Source organism: Ranitomeya imitator, chromosome 5 (genome assembly GCF_032444005.1).
Source record: "Ranitomeya imitator isolate aRanImi1 chromosome 5, aRanImi1.pri, whole genome shotgun sequence".
NCBI lineage: Eukaryota > Metazoa > Chordata > Amphibia > Anura > Dendrobatidae > Ranitomeya > Ranitomeya imitator.
This window is the reverse complement of record NC_091286.1, coordinates 155,271,375-155,292,009: the sequence shown is the minus strand read 5'-3', so window position 1 is coordinate 155,292,009 and position 20,635 is coordinate 155,271,375. Positions and strand designations below refer to the sequence as shown.

At 46.0% G+C, this 20,635-nt stretch overlaps 1 protein-coding gene across 1 annotated transcript in view; it reads right to left on the bottom strand.

Annotated features, from left to right (window-relative positions):
- Positions 1-19,346, bottom strand: part of KIF26B (kinesin family member 26B) — a 616,088-nt gene extending 596,742 nt beyond the window's left edge. The window contains exons 1-2 of the mRNA XM_069769230.1: positions 18,958-19,346; positions 7,394-7,795 (exon numbers count right to left, since the gene is read on the bottom strand). Coding sequence (XP_069625331.1) covers positions 7,394-7,795; positions 18,958-19,023 — 468 coding nt within the window. The 5' untranslated portion in view covers positions 19,024-19,346. The remainder of the gene's footprint in view (positions 1-7,393; positions 7,796-18,957) is intronic.
- Positions 19,347-20,635: the final 1,289 nt, after the last annotated feature.

Here is a 20,635-nt window from a genome sequence, read left to right as displayed (position 1 = left end):
AATTTAAAGTTTGGTATGTGAATTTTTTAATAAAGGCCATGGCCAAATCATTTCCAACCAAGTCAACGTGTCTTGGGTATTAATTAAATATTGCATGTTTGTGAATGTTAATAAAAAAAGGTGTTCTTTTGCAGGAATTAGCTGTGTAATGCCATGACTTTTCCCACCAAGGGCATCATGGCATGGCCAATCATTTAACTGCACCTTCCCACCTGCTGTTTTCCATCTATCTCCACCTCCTCTGTTGTGATTGAGAGCTTTGGCTTCATAGCGTAAGAGAAGGGCTAAGATACATTGAGTGGAATGGACAATAGGCAAGCAGCTTGGTGAGAAGGCAACAACTGTTGGCACAATTATTAGTAAATGGAAGAAACACAAGATGACTGTAAATCTTCCTCGGTCTGGGGCTCCATGCAAAATCTCGCCTCGTCGTGGGGTAAGGATGACTCTATAAACGGTCAGGAATCAGCCCAGAACTACACGGGAGGACCTGGTCAATGAACTGAGACAAGGTCAAGTGAGAAGCTCATAGGACAACGTCACGTGGTCAAATCAAACCAAAATAAAAGTTTTTGGTATCAATTCCATTTGCCGTGTTTGGAGGAAGAAGATTAATGAGTACACCCTAACACCGTCCCAACTGTGAAGTATATTAAGTTCTGTTTTTCTATTGTATTAAATACTTATTTCATGCAATAAAATGCAAAGTAATTATGTAAAAATCCACCAATGTGATTTTCTATTTCAAATACTTATTTTCCCCACTGTAGATGTAGATGGAAAACAAGCAGGAGGAAGGTGAACTTAAATGTTTGACACTGCCATGATGCACAGAGTGCCTGTACTTTGTATGACCAGTTATTCTGTACTGACTTTAACAATTGATAACTTATCCAAAGGAATTGGAGATATAGCGCAGTACTCTGCAGTGGCCACTAAGCAACGTATTGGGCTGCTGTGCTCTGCTCCGTACATTGCATAGTTATGGCCGAAGATAGAACAGTTTTCAGCTGATGGTTGGGAGTGCCATTTCACCCATTAGTTGCCGGTTTTCAGTCATGCAGGAGTGCCAGGAGCATCTACAAGCACTGCTCACATTACTGTGAGTGGTGGGTGTAAGCACACCCGGGCACTTCCTGATAGCTGGCTCCGCAGTGCATCATTACAGAGCGGCCTACCAATTAGTGCTGATGCATGCTTACAGCTGGCGCTCTCAGTGCTGTCAGCATTGACTGTAATTTCTCTAGGCGTGCCTACATGACTGAAAGCCGATGGCTACTGGGATGAATAAAGTTCATTTTCTTCTGGGTGCCACACTTTCAGTACTGCGGCTGGACACTTGCATAACACTAATTAATCTGCAGAATAACCTATATATGCTGGTTAGTAGAGTTATTAGACCAGACAGGTTGCCTTTAAGCAGACTAATGGTAGACTGCCACTCTCCTTAGGTTTGCTTGGCCATCCTATCTACTTTTCGTTGGGAAGTCCTCTGACAGTCAATATCTGCTATTGCCACTTTTTTGTTAATTTTGTTTTTTTACTAGGGTTTAGTCACTTTTTAATTGTTGGTCTGTGTTTTACTATTTACTATATTCCTATTATGAGTAATCTATCTATTATATATTCTAACTAACCTGCAATAAAATGTTGTACTTTTAACAAAATTACCTTCCGTGTATTTGTGTTCTGCACTGTGGGGGTGTGGAAGTTGTAGCCTGCATTTACTCCCATGTGAATCTCAACTAAATTATGATAGGCATTACAGTATATCAATTTTGTACCATTAAGGTAATCACTGGTTAATGTGAATCCACCACTGGCTCAATATAAGGTTTCCCTAGCAACCATTTAGAATAACAGGTTGATATTCATCTGTCAGTAGGATCAACTGTCATAAGCCATGAACATGGAGGTTATAGGGAGCTGGATAACATGATAACTTGATATGTGCGATTCCATGTCTTAGGGTACGTTCACATTTGCGGTTTGCGCCGCAGCGTCGCCGCCGCAACAAAACGCATGCGTCGTGCGGCCCTATCTTTAACATTGGCGCCGCATGGGGCCGCATGTGCATGCGTTGTGTTGCGTTTTACGCCGCATGCGGCGTTAGGGCGCACCTGTCTGGGCGCGGCAAACGCAACATGTTGGATTTTTTGTGCGGCGCCGACCTTTTCAAAAACGCATGCGTCGTGCGGCCCTATCTTTTAACATTGGCGCCGCATGGGCCGCATGTGCATGCGTTTTGCTGCGTTTTTGTTTGCGTTGTGCGTTGCGGCGACGACGCTGCGGCGCACAACGCAAATGTGAACTTAGACTTAGGGCTCCTTTCCACTTGCGAGATAAACGTCCGTGCAGGGCCGGCTCCAGGTTTTTGAGGGTCCCGGGCGAAAAAGTCTCCGTGGGCCCCCCCTTTAACACATACCACGATTCATGATCGCATATAACACAGCCATGTAGTTTATAACACAGCCACGTAGTATATAGCACAGCCACGTAGTATATAGCACAGCCACGTAGCATATAACACAGCCATGTAGTATATAACAGCCCACGTAGCATATAACACAGCCATGTTACATAGCACAGCCCACGTAGCATATAACAGCCCATATAGTATATAGCACAGCCACATTATATAACACAGCCCACGTAGTATATAACACGGCCCATGTAGTATATAGAACAGCCATGTAGTATATAGCACAGCCCACAAAGCATATAACAGCCCAAATAGTATATAGCACAGCCACATAGTATATAACACGGCCCACGTAGTATATAGAACAGTCATGTAGTATACAGCACAGCCCATGTAGCATATAACAGCCCATACAGTATATAGCACAGCCACATAGTATATAACAAGCCCCATGTAGTATATAGCACAGACATGTAGTATACAGCACAGCCCACGTAGCATATAACAGCCCATATAGTATATAGCACAGCCCACGTAGTATTTAACACGGCCCATGTAGTATATAGCACAGCCATGTAGTATACAGCAAGAATGGCCCCATAGTCCAGTACTCGCTTATAGTTACAAAAAAAAAACACTCCTCACCTCTCAACGTGCCCACGCTGCTCCCTGCTCCGGTCTCGGTGGCTGCCTCTGCACTGCCTGACACACAAGGAGTGCGCAATGACGTCATCGCGCAGCGGCAGTGTCAGAGGCAGAGTGGGGAATGATGGGAGAGGGAGCGTCAGGAGATGCTCTCTCCTCCATCATTTGCTTTGAACTTTACCGGCAGATGCCGGTATAGTTCAATGCGGCGGTGGGGGAGTTGGCTCTGGCGACAGGCGGGGCCCCCTGCCTCACAGAGGCCCCATAGTGGCTGCTGATGTGCCGCTAGCTGAGGGCCCCTGGGGGAGCGAGGGCCCTAGGCAGCTGCCTGCCCTTAAAGCTGGCCCTGAATGGGCCCCCCTGTCTCGCCAGGGCCCCGGCACTTGCCCGGGTACGCCGGGTGCTGACGCCGCCGGGTGCTGACGCCGGCCCTGCGTCCGTGTCTCGCATGTGAAAACCAAGCTATGGTGCCGGCACTTGGGAGCGGAGAGTGCGGCTGCATAGTAATACATGGAGGACAAGTGGAAAGGAGCCCTTATTCCCCAAAACTCCACATTTTCCTTAATATGTAAATGAATTGTTAAGATCCATGGGCGAACACAGATCTGCATAAGAATCTGCCTCCAGAGCTTGTTTTAAATGAAAGGAGGCATTACCAGTGTGAGACATATAATGACTGTCAGTCTGCTATCCGGATCTCACTGCAGAGCTCAACTATGTCTCATTACAAACATATTATCAGCTACATCTCTTCTCTTCTGCGGCAGCTCAGCTGCAGAGCTACGCCTTATTACAGTTACCAGTTTAGGCTACTTTCACACTTCTGTCGTTTGGGCTAAGTCGCAATGCGTCGTTTTGGGGAAAAAAACGCATCCTGCATAGATTTGCATTAGCGACGCATAGCGACGGATGTGTCGTGTTTTGGCAGACCGTCGGCACAAAAAAACGTTCAATGTAACGTTTCTTGTGCAACGCGTCTGCCATTTTCGACCGCAAATGCGCGGCCGAAACTCTGCCCTTCCTCCCCGCTCATCACAATGGGCAGCGGATGCGTTGTAAAACTGCATCCGCTGCCCACGTTGTGCTAAATTTAGCACAACGTCCGTCGGTATGTCGGGCCGACGGAAGTGTGAAAGTAGCCTTAGCTGTCATGTTACACAGCCAAAGTGGCAGTAGAGACATTCTAACTGAGCGAAAGCACTATGAGAGAACTACGACTGCAGATGTGTTTGTAATGAGACAAAGATCTGCCCTTCCTCCCACACTGGCTGCCTGTGAGATAGAGACTGAAGAGACTTAGGGTACCGTCACACTATACGATTTACCTACGATCACGACCAGCGATATGACCTGGCCGTGATCGTAGGTAAATCGTAGTGTGGTCGCTGGGGAGCTGTCACACAGACAGCTTTCCAGCGACCAACGATGCCGAGGTACCCGGGTAACCAGGGTAAACATCGGGTTACTAAGCGCAGGACCGCGCTTAGTAACCCGATGTTTACCCTGGTTACCAGCATAAAAAAAAAACCAAACAGCACATACTTACATTCTGGTGTCCGTCAGGTCCCTTGCCGTCTGCTTCCCGCACTCACTGACTGCCGGCCGTAAAGTGAAAGTGAAAGCACAGCACAGCGGTGACGTCTGCTTTCACTTTACGGCCGGCAGTCACTGAGTGCGGGAAGCAGACGGCAAGGGACCTGACGGACACCAGAATGTAAGTATGTGCTGTTTGTTTTTTTTTAGCTTTACGCTTGTAACCAGGGTAAACATCGGGTTACTAAGCGTGGCCCTGCGCTTAGTAACCCGATGTTTACCCTGGTTACAAGCGAACGCATCGCTAGATCGCATCGCTAGATCGGTGTCACACACACCGATCTAGCGATGCCAGCGGGAGATCCAGCGACGAAAGAAAGTTCTAAACGATCTGCTACGACGTACGATTCTCAGCAGGATCCCTGATCGCTGCTGCGTGTCAGACACAGCGATATCGTAACGATATCGCTGGAACGTCACGAATCGTACCGTCGTAGCGATCGAAATGGCAGTGTGTGACGGTACCCTTACACTAGAGCTGACCGCAACTGCAGCCATAGAAGTGTTTGCAATGAGACAAATATTTAGAATTGAGAGTCCTCAGTGGTTGATACCTTTTAATGGCCAACTGAAAAGATGGTAATAAATTGCAAGCTTTCGAGACTACATACGTCTCTAAATATTTCTATCTACTGGCTAACACGGAACCAAGATATATTTCTTTCCTGTAATGAGACAAAGATTAGTTCTCCTGAGTATTATTATCACAGTCATTACATGTCTCACATTGGTAACTCCCCTTTTATTTAAAATAATCTCCGAAGGAAGATTCTCATGCAGATCAGTGTCTTGTCCATAGATCTTAACAGCTCATTTGCATATTAAAAAAAACATGTATTTATTTAAAATAAAACATTGGATTGCAGATATCAAGGTATCATGTTAGTCAGCTTCCTATGATTTACATGCCCATACAGATGGCTTAGGAGGGTTGATCCTACTGACAGGTCATTGACTGAGTGACAGCTTTCTCTTGCAAGTGTGACCCCGGCCTTAGTTGCAGGGAACAACTGGGGAACTCCATTGTGATCAATATGATTACACGTCTTTTAACAAAATTGCTCCTGGTTAAAAAAATTGGAAATTTTAGATGAAATGCTAAAAAAAAATTACTAAACAAGTAGCTCATACTTTGACAAATCCATGATAACATGTCTAGATATGACAATCAGTAATGGAGGATCTGATTGCTCACTAATATGTCACAAATGATGCTTAGGACTCCCACACACATTAGATTTTGTGGAGGCAAAATAGCAACATAAGGAAAAATATACCAGTATCTCTAAAAGGAAACCTGGCAGCAGGGAGATCTAACGTTTCGCATACTAAACACTGTGTCTCCCGGCATCAACAAAACATGAGCTGTAAATATAGCTCTAATATATGGTATTATAACACCTATATAGATCATTTCTGTGTGACAGACAATTCACTTGTTGTAAAGGGCTTGTGCAGCATCAGGAACATTTTTTTCACTTAAATTCATGTGTTTGGGGCTGCAAATCATTTTTTCAATTGGGTTTAATTAAAAAAGTTGTACCAATTGGTTTTTAAAAGCCCTTTGTTTTTCTGCTCTTCCAACTTTGATGTGGTTGATGGAGCTAAAAGAAACAGACAAAGGAGTTACAAACTCGCCCCACAGACAATCAGAAGGAGCTCACTTATGAATTATCAGTTAACTCATTCTGCAGCCAGCAATAGAGAGTGCAACTCAAAGATTACAGAAGGCAAATGGTGCAAAATGTTTAATGAAACCCAATTGCAAAAAATGATTTTTAGCCCCAAATGCAAGAATTTAAATCATAAAAATTATTGACCCAAGGAATATATTAACCTATTTCCAAAGTTCATTACTAGCAATAATTCTCTATTCTCTCCTTCACAGCAATCACAAATGTTTCAAGTTCTTTGTGAATTGTGGTTTCTATCAGCCCATATTGCAATTTAAGAAAGATTTATAGGCTGAAATCCTTTGAAACATCGGACTCCCCACAACATCTTGGAAGGAGCCCAGGCTATTTCTATCATTCTGTCTCTAATATATCAGCTTTTCATTTAGTTACTGCGGCCTGACTTAAAGATTTAAAGAGATACTTAAGTTATAAATGACACACTAAATAGACAGTGATATAAATACAAATAAGATGCATTGAATATTTTCACTAGTTTTGAAATAATTAATTATTAATCGCTACATTTTGCGATGCTTTTTTGCACTATTTTCTTTTGCAAATGATCTAAGCTGCTTGAAAAACTGATAAAAAATTTATATCAGTTTGTATCTTTTTTTTTGAGCCGTCAACTTAAATGATAAATAAAATCATAATGGATCCTGCAAAAATATAGGGCTTTGTTCACATCATGTTAACGGCCTATGTCTGAATTCTGTGCTCGGAGAAGCTCTAGACGTTTACCTCTAGCGGATATCGGAGACTGCGGAGACTGGCATCCATCCCTCAAAGGCTGAAATGTAAATAACGGTATATTGTTTCAGCACATCAATGTGTACCAGCCTCATGGAGGCCACAAAGACACTCTTTTGTCATCTATCAGGTTAATAGAACACTATTGACTTAGTGTGTGCGTGAGGACCATCTTTGTTTTACGCAGTCTCGTTTTCTTTGATATACACTCATTAAAATGTTTTGATGTCCAATACAGGTGTCATGCATTTCATAAAACAAAAAACATTTCATCCACAATTATTTGTCACGAAACCTCAGCTCTTACCTTACTGGAGTGTGGTCCGGGCAGCAGAAGCTTTAGGGCCTGCCGTTTCAGTTCTACTAAACGTGCATTGCAGTTCTCACACCACACACCCCTGTCTGATCCAGGAGATGATCCACCTCCACTCCCAGAACCTGGAGACCCTGTACCAAATCCTGGAGATCCTCCTAATGATCCTGGGGAGCTATTGCCAATCCCAGGGGATGCGGGTCCAGGAGAACCTGAGAAGGAGCCAGGAGAAGACGTGCCAGAGCCTGGAGAAGGTGTCCCTGAAGAGCCTGGTATGGACCCCGCACCTTCAGGTGCCGGCCTGCTTCCAGCACGAGACTCCTCGTAGGCTTTCCTATACCAGCTTTCTGGAGAGAAGGGTGCTGTTGTTTTTGTAGGGGAGCACACCTCATTGACCTACAAGAAAGAAGTAAATAGCATTACCTATCGTAAGTATAATTAGTTTCCAACAAACTATAAGTGTGATGACTTCAGAACTATTTTTTAGGCAGAAATGGTGCACCCTGGTGGAATTCTGACCCTATTGTATTCAATTGGATCTATAAAGTGCTGTTTCTGTCTCTTTACTGATGGTTTTGTTAACTATGGTACATGAATTCCATTTTTCTGTTATTATAAACAAAATAGGGAATTCCTAAAGATTATGCACCTTAAAATACAACACTTACATATAAAATATATTTGCCACACTTTTCTTTAAGTCTCTTAAATAAGATGTATCTAAGTCAGAGTTTGTTGACTGGGGTTGTCCAGTCAAAACTGATAAGTCTGCAGTCACTCTGTGTGACTGCAGACTTATGAATCCCCCCAGTTCACGCGCAGTGTGTTGCGAGGATTCACCAGTTTTTGATCCGGGAACAGCGGGTATGTATGCATTATGTATGCTCCCAGGCAGAGTCCAACAAATGGGTCCATACACTTGACTAATTTGCTGCTCATGTGATGTCCTGTTTCATTCCTGTTTCATGCCTATGGCCAAATTAAATCTTATGTATACATCACACCCTGAAACCACCTTCACACGTCCGCTTAAAAAAAAGTACTTGTGAGCAGGTCCGTTTTTACTATCCATCTGATTTTCTTTTGGCCATCCATAAGTACGTGTATACCATCTGTGTGCAATCCGTGTTGTGAGGCAGTGACTGGTGTTACATGTGAGGGTCACTGTATGTTCCCCCCAGGATGCACACAGAGGCATATTGAGGCCATGAGATGGCATTGCAGTCACAGGCGTAGCTGTGGTTGCAATGCAGACTAAAGTGAGTATTGGTCTTGGTCAGGCTGGTTGTCCAAGGCAGATTTAGGGAACACCTACTCTGGGCTTTGGTGTTTTGAAACACACTGCAGATGCTAGTGTTGCAGTCCGTTTCATTCCTGGTGGGATTTTCCATGTGGATGAAGGCCACAGGCTGCTAGTTTAAAACCCTGCAGTATAGGGCTTGGGTGTGTCAGGGTCAGAGTCAGTCTAGTGTTGGCTAGAGGGCAGAGCAGTCAGCTCTGCGGAGCTCCACGTGTGAGGCAACACAGGCAAGCAAAGCCAAGCAGCCAAGGAAGCTGAGACGCCTGGCACCCACAGTGGGCACAGCGGTGCAATCACCCATGGTAACTGGTCTGAGGTGGACTGGCGTATTTAGTGACTGTAAACTGGAGGATATGGTTCCTGGCTGTGATCCGGAGGATATTGTGTTCTGTGTAATGCTGTGAGTAGAACGTTAACATGACGGTACAGTCGCCCATGGCAACTGGTCAGAGGTAGACTGGTGTGTTTAGTGACTGTAATCCAGAGGATATGTGCCCAGCTGCGAACCGGAGGTGGACTGTCTTGTGCACGGCTGCGATCCGGAAGTGAACTGTCCTGTTTCTCGGCTGCGATCTGAAGGATATCGTGTGCTGTTTTGTTTTAGATAAAACATTAAAGAGACTTTTGTGTTGGAATTTTGCTGGATCACGGTCTCAAAGGTAAAGCAGACAGCTGTGAGCTGATATTATAAGGCTTCCATTACTAACATCAGGGCTTGATGTCAGCTGTGCTTTTGGACATTTCACTGCTCAATCCCAAGCATCATTGCCCCGATTGCCACCGCTCCAGGGCAATAGGCAAGAGCCAAGGTAAAGCGTCAGAACTGGAGCTTCTCATGTGATGTGCCACTTCTTGGGTGGCTGAGGGCTTGTATTTTAAGGCTGAGAAGGGCCCAATAACCCAGGACCTTCCCAGCCTGATAATATCAGCTCACAGCTGTCTGCATAATCTCTACTGGTTTTAAAAAATGGGGGATCAAATGTCATTTTTCCTAATTTATTTATTAGGTTAATACATGTACAGTAAGTTACACATGCAAGGCACTAATTATATGCCTCACCCTCATGGATAGCTATCTATCATCTATTTAGCCCATAGCTATCATCTACTTAGCCCTTATCTATTATCTTTGTGCATTTTTAATACCAAAAAAGCTGTCATTTCTATTCTGCATTCTATTCCAGTACGTGAAACATAGACAGCACACATACGTCACACTTAAGGTACCGTCACATTTAGCGACGCTGCAGCGATCTAGACAACGATGCCGATCGCTGCAGCGTCGCTGTGTGGTCGCTGGAGAGCTGTCACACAGACAGCTCTCCAGCGACCAACGATGCCGAAGTGCCCGGGTAACCAGGGTAAACATCAGGTTACTAAGCGCAGGGCCGCGCTTAGTAACCTGATGTTTACCCTGGTTACCAGTGTAAATGTAAAAACAAACAAACACTACATACTTACATTCTGGTGTCTGTCCCCCGGCGTTCCGCTTCCCTGCGTTCTGCTTCCCTGCACTGTGTAAGCGCCAGCCGTAAAGCAGAGCGGTGACGTCACCGATGTGCTTTACGGCCAGCTGGCGCTCAGTCAGTGCAGGGAAGCAGAACGCAGGGAAGCAGAACGCCGGGGGACAGACACCGGAATGTAAGTATGTAGTGTTTTTTTTTTTTTACATTTACACTGGTAACCAGGGTAAACATCGGGTTACTGAGCGCAGCGCTGCGTTTAGTAACCCGATGTTTACCCTGGTTACCAGTGAAGACATCGCTGAATCGGCATCACACACGCCGATTCAGCGATGTCTGCGGGAGATCCAGCGACGAAATAAAGTTCTGGCCTTTCTGCTCCGACCAACGATGTCACAGCAGGATCCAGATCGCTGCTGCGTGTCAAACACAACGATATCGCTATCCAGGATGCTGCAACGTCACGGATCGCTAGCAATATCGTTGTTAAGTTGTTCAGTGTGAAGGTACCTTTATATCATCCGTGCGCGTGTGCAGTACATATTGTCATCCATGCTGCCGGAAAAAAACAGACATGTCTACATGTCATTAAAGAAACGTCTCTCTTTTACGGGGTACAAATTGTGGCTATTGCACGCTATCAAACCGGCAGATAGACCCAAACAATGCGTGTTTGCTACAGATATGCTTCATGAGATCGACAATGATGCAAGATTTTTGCAGAAGATTGTGTTTAGCGATTAGCGACCTTCCATATCTGTGGACATGTTCATCGCAATAACGGCCGAATATGGGATGCTGAACATCCTTATGCCTATATTCAGTATGAACGTAACACCCCTAAAGTGAACGTAAGGTGTGGCCTGATGCATAAGGTGATAGGCCCATTTTTTTTCGCGGAGCGGTCTGTGATGGCACACATATCTTGACCTGTTTGAATTGTATGCAGTGCTACAATTTCCAGAAGTTGTCATCTTTCAACAGGACGGCACTCCTCCACACAACGCCACCATTGTTCGTGAGTTTCTGTATAGAACATTCCCCCGGCGGTGGATAGGCAGGGGTTCTGTCAAGTCATAGCCACCACGATCGCCGCATCTGACGCCCTTAGACTTTTACTTTTGGAGCTATGTGAAGCAACATGTATACATTGAAAGTATCAACAACATTAATCACTTAAAATAGATAATCACAGACGTTATTCACTTTGTTACACCAGTGTGTGGCAAGAAGTTCACTATCTCTTGGATGTGTGTAGGGCAACAAATGGAGCCAACATCGAACTACACTGAATAGGTATGACATTGGGAGAGTCTTTCTTTTATTTGGAACAGATTTCACATTTCTATCGCTTTTTGCTGCTTTCCAATGACTGTCAAAATGCACCATGACTTTACGGACACACTGTATATTTGCTATATGACATCAAGGGAACCTAGAGCAGGGCCAAAAGTGTAGTTCTTTAGAGATGAAGAAAGCAAACTTGGCTCTGATTGCTTGATAGTGTTCTGGCAAATCATAAAAGCACCCCACTGACGTCACGCTGTAACCAGACTGGCTCTTCAAACAAACAGCAATCAGCGTTACCATGCTCTTTCATGTGCTCGGCTGCTATGCGCAGCTACTTATGGTTCTCAGTGGTCTTCAAAAGATCTAAACTTCTAATGAGATATGAAGGCTGCAATACAGAATGACATGTTGCTGTCGTACTGACTAATGTAGCAACACTGATTCCTAAAGAATGCTTCTGGGGTCTCATTGTCATAGGTCCTGCATAACCAAATAATACCTGATCACACCTTCCTCAGGACGGTTGGGCACAGTCCCTCCCTGTACTGCAGCCAGGATCTGTCAGGTGCCTTATGTGTGGAGTTAGACTAGAATCAATGCCTTCAGGTAAGAATACCTCCATACATACAATCTGATGGAGCATGGCATTTTTTCTGACTGATCTTAGCTTTTATATTATGACTGTGTACTTGAAGGTTAAATAAGGCAGTGTATGACCCAAAGATTGCGCGCAGAAATGATGATCCACTATGGATGCTCAGTAGTGATGAGTGAACGTGCTCGGATCAAGCACTATCCCGCATGCTCATGTGCTGAGTGTCTTCGGCGTGCTTGAAAAATATGTTTGATTTTTGCGGGGACTGAACATAGTATTCGAGCATGCTGAAGATACTCGGTTAGCACCCGAGCATGGATAACGCCTGATCCGAGCGTGTTCCCTCATCAGTGATCTTCAGTGAAACCTTTATCGGACATTAGTGGCTGCGGATCAGTATTTCCGCTACAATGGCTATATGCAGATGCATAGATGGGTTAGCACCAGCAAAGTCCCATGGAGCTAATCAATGTCTTTTTAGTGTGAGATCCACAGGAACACTGAACATGCACTAAATGATCAAATCCATGGTACTGTCATTATTCCACACTGATTTTGTTTTTCTACATAGCATGTAAATGAGGCATAAAAAACCCATTTGCGCATATTATCAGTGGAATTTATGCAGATTCCATTTACATTTAGGCCCATAATTCTTCATGTCTGAACATGGCTGTACAGTGAGGTGGTGTATTTATTGCATAGCTGATGTAGCTTTTCAGCTTTCATTCTGGCAGATATAATTATCTTGGCAGTGTTTTTTGGCTGTAGTGGGGGGTTGTCCAGATGGTAATGGTCCACTCACAATGGACGCCCCACGGTTGTAAATGACTGGTGATTGGCTACATATGTCCTGATAGGTGATCTGCACGTCCAATGAACGCAGAGCAATCATTAAAAACTTGTTCTGTGCTCATATAAGCTCGACAAGCTTAAAGGGGTTGTCTACCACTGGCAAGCACTGGATTAATCACTTCTGCACCCCACATGAAATAATAACAGTCGATACACACCTCCTGCAGTGGCGCGGTTCTTGCAGTGTTAGTGCTGCCATTCTCGGAGTGTCATGTGACACTGTTGTGTCACATGACTCCTATAGCCAGTCACTACCGGATAACCCCTTTAAAAACCACTTCACCCAACAATCAAGAGTCTAGCTCGTCTGTCAGGTGATCGGTAGCCTGGTGACACTGCACATTGGGAATGAATGTTCCCTAATAATCGCGCAGGGTGAATGCACTTTTAGCATTGTATCAAAAAATAACCTCTTGACCTTTTTTTGTTAAATTCAGATATGTCTTCATTGTGCGATCATGATCTGATCAGTCAGTGTCAGGGCTTGTACTAGTAGGAGTTAATCCGCTCACTATAATTATGAATAATTATACTGGGAAATGATTGTGTAAAGAATTGGGATTGTCTAATATTTCTATAGATACTTCTCCGACCATTATCTACGGTATATAGCAGAGCAATAAGACAGGACGGAGGTACAGAGAATATTGGCAGCGAGTAGAGAGCTGCCTATCACAAGAAAGGAGGCACTGGGCTATTGTGTAGCCAAAGCCAATATAGTTTTATTATTGGAGTCACTCTCTTTAATAGTGGGATTGTAACCAATAACTACGTGCAGTAAAGTCCTGACGGTTCCTGTGACTAACACTGCAGAATGTTACCATCCATTGACTAACACTAATTGCTACCATAACCTGCATTCATGTCATTAGAAAGTGATCAGATGAGAAAATGATCAGAAATGGAACCTTGGATCGGAAACGTTCATGTTGTAGCTTTCACGTTAGATGATTGTCTCTAGTATATAACTACCTTACTTTGATAGCACGGTGAATCAATGATCTCCGTGGCCGCTGGGGAATTCGGGTCTTCCAATGTTACCCGGCAGGAGTGGCTGGAGCTAGTAATGGCCGTCTATCTGCTGACAATGCAATGCTTGAAAACTGGAGCAATGTACTGAATTTCATTGTAGTGATGAGTGATGTGCTCGGGTAAGGTGTTATCCAAGCTCGGGTGCTAACAGTGTCTTCGGCGTGCTCGAATAGTATGTCCGAGTCCCTGCGGCTGCATGTCTCGCGGCTGTCGACAGCTGCAATATATGCAGAGACAGTCTGTTAGGTAGGTAGTCCCTGCATGTGTTGTGGCTGTCTTACAGCCGAGAGACATGCTGCCACAGGGACTCGGACATATTATTACAGCATGCCAGTCACTTTATTAGCACACGAGCATGCGGGATAACTCCCTATCTGACCACGTTCGCTCATCACTACTTACTTGTCATTTCCTACCTAATCTGCAGAAAAGCATAGTGCTCCTGCACTATGTCCAAGAACTATCTAGATTTTCTTGCCCTGTAAATTAAACGTTTAAAGTGAGCAGTTCTTCTCTACCAGCATTCTGCTAGCACCGTATGTACTGGAACTACCATTCCCTCACTTCCCAGGCATACATTAATACCTCACCTGAAATGAAAACGTAACTGTGTGTTATCCTTTATACAGTGTAACAGTGAAGAGAACAGGATCAGAAAGACAGAACCCACACCTACGGTACTTCCAGTAATTCATCAGGGTATTTAAGCCCCTCTTTCTTTTACAAGCAGTGCCACCTCCGGCTTAGCACTTTTTGGGGGGATTCTAATTCTTCAGACAAGTTCCTGTTGTGACTGCGTTATTGTGGATTTCTGAGGGCCACATTCCTTCAATTCTAAGAATTGTGTGATTCCAGCAATTGGCATATTTATGACGTAACAATACTTGATATGAGTAAAACCATCGAAATTAGGGATTTGTGATTATCATGAATAAAATGACAGAGTTAATGGGGCATGACAGTGATAAGAACATTGGACGAAAGGGGTGGACAAATATGTAGAACTATTGTAACTGAGCCTGTTCTGTGCGGTGGTATTACAGCGCTTTCTCCGATTATCTCTCCATACAGCTGGATAGAGCCTCCTCTATGGTGCGGGCACAAATGTTTGGATTGTACCTCAGTTGTGATAAGCTTAGGTAACACAGGATAAAGACAAAGGAAACGGAGCCGAGAACGGAGATCCTTCAGTGCGGCATTGGTCTGGATCACAATCTGGCCAAAAGACAAGAATGATGCGAAAACTGCGATGGTGACTACAAATCTCTAGTGAGGTGCATGTGATGACAGAATGCACATTGTGATGTAGCTAATAGCCCTCTGCACAGACCTGTGCAGATCATAAGCAGCCAACAGGGGGATTTATGTTCCTTTCTCCATCCCAGCAGCTACAGCTCTGTATTGGGGGCAATGATACACTTATCAGACCTGCACTGCTCTTCTCAGTCTCACTGCATTCCTGATATATACTCCTCAATTTTAATACGATTCCTTCAATAACTCCCTTTAATCCTTGCAGTTTAGCTTTCCACCCCAGCCCCGATTCATCGGAGGCAGAGATCCTGCAGGAAAGCATTGCTCCTCCTCACTGCAGATCATACTCCTCACATGTCGTACAATAACAAATTGTATTGTGGTACTGTGTTAGCCAGAAAAATGTCCAAACTGTACTGGAGATGAAAGCCTCCTGTGCCAGGGATGCCTGGTGGAGGTAAGGCGGCAAGGCTTTGTTCTGCTGATCCACCATCAGGTGTATTGCCTTCTAGGCACGGACGACAATGGCTTCTGGCCAGTATTAGGCTGCCATCACACTAGCAGTATTTGGTCAATATTTTACATCAGTATTTGTAAGCCAAAACCAGGAGTGGAACAAATAGAGGAAAAGTATAATAGAAACATATGCACCACTTCTGCATTTATCACCCACTCCTGATTTTGGCATACAGATACTGATGTAAAATACTGACCAAATACTGCTAGTGTGATGGCAACCTTACAAGGCACATACCGCCCACCCTCAATAAACGCAATAATTGCCACCAACACCATCTAGGAATCTAGGAACGTCTTGATTCTTGTAGGGCAAATGCTGCTTCCTGGTCAATTGGTCTGTGAAGACAAGTAGGGACACCTGTGACAGGAGCCCATCATCCTCCATACATTGCCCTGTCTGTGCCATAGGTAACATATCTGGCCATGATTCTTCCAAGACAGTAATGAGGCGGAAGCATGCCCATGAGGCTCCTGAGAAAGGAATGGCTCCTGGACTGAATACCCGAGGGCCTAATTTCACCAAAGTTCAATGACATGATGGTGTTCATGAAATACCTCCCAAAATCCAGTGTCTGGCCCTGTAATGTGCCCATATGTCCTGTATATAGCACTCATGGCAGTCTCTCTGTATAGACAGGTATCTCTGAGACTGCACAGCCACTCATGTTTATCTGGTGCTCTGGTCACGGACAGACATGTCTCCTGTCACACATCACATGTCAGAAATGTCTGAAGCTACGACAGCTTTATGTACACACGATATCTGAACAGGACCAGCACAGTGTGCGTCCATCAGTGTACAGGACATAGACATCTGTGTGCATTCACTACTACTTCAATCATCACGAGTGTGACTAACATGTCAAATACCGATATCGGCAGCCCATTCATTAAGCATAAATGATGCGGACCCTTGAACGTTAACATTGCATTGGCACATACCTCGCAGTATGCCCCAATATATATATATATATATATATATATATATATATATATATATGTGTGTATATACACATCCACCACAAAAGCATTGCGATGCCCACTGCCTAGTGCCGTAAAAACTGTACCTGGGCACAGAAGTGTTGTATGTCTCCTGGCTGGCATATCGGGGCACTGATCTGTAAGATTTATGTGCCCACTACTTGGTATATCTTGGGACACATACTAAGGGACTTATGTCGGACACTATGTGATGTTATGCGCCCAATGGCCAGCGTATGTCGTCATATATAATGTCATGTGCCCACATGAGGATATACACCTATGATCAGTTACATCAGTGCCCCTCTGTATGATGTTGTGTGCCCACATGAGGGTATATACCTGTGATCAGTTATTTCAGTGCCCCTCTGTATGATGTTGTGTGCCCACATGAGGGTATATACCTGTGATCAGTTACATCAGTGCCCCTCTGTATGATGTTGTGTGCCCACATGAGGATGTACACCTATGATCAGTTACATCAGTGCCCCTCTGTATGTTGTGTGCCCACATGAGGGTATATACCTGTGATCAGTTACATCAGTGCCCCTCTGTATGATGTTGTGTGCCCACATGAGGGTATATAACTGTGATCAGTTACATCACTGCCCGTCTGTATGATGTTGTGTGCCCACATGAGGGTATATACCTGTGATCAGTTACATCAGTGCCCCTCTGTATGTTGTGTGCCCACATGAGGGTATATACCTGTGATCAGTTACATCAGTGCCCCTCTGTATGATGTTGTGTGCCCACATGAGGATGTACACCTATGATCAGTTACATCAGTGTCCCTCTGTATGATGTTGTGTGCCCACATGAGGATATATACCTGTGATCAGTTACATCAGTGCCCCTCTGTATGATGTTGTGTGCCTACATGAGGGTATATACCTGTGATCAGTTACATCAGTGCCCCTCTGTATGATGTGTGCCCACATGAGGGTATATACACTTATGATCAGTTACATCAGTGCCCCTCTGTATGATGTTGTGTGCCCACATGAGGGTATATCCCTATGATCAGTTACATCAGTGCCCCTCTGTATGATGTTGTGTGCCCACATGAGGGTATATACCTGTGATCAGTTACATCAGTGCCCCTCTATATGATGTTGTGTGCCCACATGAGGGTATATACCTGTGATCAGTTACATCAGTGCCCCTCTGTATGATGTTGTGTGCCCACATGAGGGTATATACCTGTGATCAGTTACATCAGTGCCCCTCTATATGATGTTGTGTGCCCACATGAGGGTATATACCTGTGATCAGTTACATCAGTGCCCCTCTGTATGATGTTGTGTGCCCACATGAGGGTATATACCTGTGATCAGTTACATCAGTGCCCCTCTGTATGATGTTGTGTGCCCACATGAGGGTATATACCTGTGATCAGTTACATCAGTGCCCCTCTATATGATGTTGTGTGCCCACATGAGGGTATATACCTGTGATCAGTTACATCAGTGCCCCTCTGTATGATGTTGTGTGCCCACATGAGGGTATATACCTGTGATCAGTTACATCAGTGCTCTATATGATGTTGTTTTTCCCCTCATGAGGGTATATACCTGTGATCAGTTACATCAGTGCCCCTCTGTATGATGTTGTGTGCCCACATGAGAGTATATACCTGTGATCACTTACATCAGTGCCCCTCTGTATGATGTTGTGTGCCCACATGAGGGTATATACCTGTGATCAGTTACATCAGTGCCCCTCTATATGATGTTGTGTGTCCACATGAGGGTATATACCTGTGATCAGTTACATCAGTGCCCCTCTGTATGATGTTGTGTGCCCACATGAGGGTATATACCTATGATCAGTTACATCAGTGCCCCTCTGTATGATGTTGTGTGCCCACATGAGGGTATATACCTATGATCAGTTACATCAGTGCCCCTCTGTATGATGTTGTGTGCCCACAAGAGGGTATATACCTATGATCAGTTACATCAGTGCCCCTCTGTATGATGTTGTGTGCCCACATGAGGGTATATACCTATGATCAGTTACATCAGTGCCCCTCTGTATGATGTTGTGTGCCCACATGAGGGTATATACCTATGATCAGTTACATCAGTACCTTGTGCACATAGGCTGCTGTGCATGATGATCTATTGCTATGTGTGATGCTCGGTGCCCACTGGCTGCCACATACAGTATGCAGATCAATCACATTAGTTCTTCTCCATGGGCACACTGCCTGGCATGCAGAGTCTAAATATGTGTGATGTTCGTATGTGCATGTGCGGTTTCTTACCCCATATTTCCTGCTCCTGGAGCTGACGGGAATCCTCTCTTTATTTCCTGTCACTGAGCTCATCATGAGAAGTGATCGGGTACAATTACATCCAGATCTCAAGTAAAGGTGACTGCCCTGGTCGCGGGATCCGGTGTGCAATACTCGAGTCCCTCCAGACGAGCGCGGTGTATGACAGCAGTCCTCACATTCAATCACTGTGCCTGCTGCTGCCACTAATCACCATAGTGTACCTGGGGCAGGAGGGTGGCATCCACACGGCTGGCAATGTGTCCCTTACACCCGCTCCATGCAGCTGCCTGGCAGCTGTATACAAGGCGCCCAGCGATCGCTCCGTGCTGCTGCAGCCGTGAGGCTTGTGGTGAATGACTGGGGAGGGTGCGCGCTCCCTCCTCCCGCCTGGTACCGCCGCAGCCGCAGCTTCCAGCGCACACCTTGACTGACACTCACTGGCGGCAGCGGGGAGGCGCGCGGGGATGCAGGACGCTCGTCATGTGCCAGGGACTGGCAGCCTCATGCAGGACGCTCGTCAGGTGCCAGGGACTGGCAGCCTCATGCAGGACGCTCGTTATGTGCCAGGGACTGGCAGCCTCATGCAGGACGCTCGTTATGTGCCAGGGACGGCAGCCTCATGCAGGACGCTCGTTATGTGCCAGGGACGGGCAGCCTCATGCAGGACGCTCGTTATGTGCCAGGGACGGGCAGCCTCATGCAGGACGCTCGTTATGTGCCAGGGACTGGCAGCCTCATGCAGGACGCTCGTTATGTGCCAGGGACGGGCAGCCTCATACAGGACGCTCGTTATGTGCCAGGGACGGCAGCCTCATGCAGGACGCTCGTTATGTGCCAGGGACGGCAGCCTCATGCAGGACGCTCGTTATGTGCCAGGGACGGCAGCCTCATGCAGGACGCTCGTTATGTGCCAGGGACTGGCAGCCTCATGCAGGACGCTCGTCAGGTGCCAGGGACGGGCAGCCTCATGCAGGACGCTCGTCAGGTGCCAGGGACGGGCAGCCTCATGCAGGACGCTCGTCAGGTGCCAGGGACTGGCAGCCTCATGCAGGACGCTCGTTATGTGCCAGGGACTGGCAGCCTCATACAGGACGCTCGTTATGTGCCAGGGACGGCAGCCTCATGCAGGACGCTCGTTATGTGCCAGGGACTGGCAGCCTCATGCAGGACGCTCGTTATGTGCCAGGGACTGGCAGCCTCATGCAGGACGCTCGTTATGTGCCAGGGACGGCAGCCTCATGCAGGACGCTCGTTATGTGCCAGGGACGGCAGCCTCATGCAGGACGCTCGTTATGTGCCAGGGACGGCAGCCTCATGCAGGACGCTCGTTATGTGCCAGGGACTGGCAGCCTCATGCAGGACGCTCGTCAGGTGCCAGGGACGGGCAGCCTCATGCAGGACGCTCGTTATGTGCCAGGGACGGCAGCCTCATGCAGGACGCTCGTCAGGTGCCAGGGACGGGCAGCCTCATGCAGGACGCTCGTTAGGTGCCAGGGACGGGCAGCCTCATGCAGGACGCTCGTTATGTGCCAGGGACTGGCAGCCTCATGCAGGACGCTCGTTATGTGCCAGGGACGGGCAGCCTCATGCAGGACGCTCATTATGTGCCAGGGACGGCAGCCTCATGCAGGACGCTCGTTATGTGCCAGTGACGGGCAGCCTCATA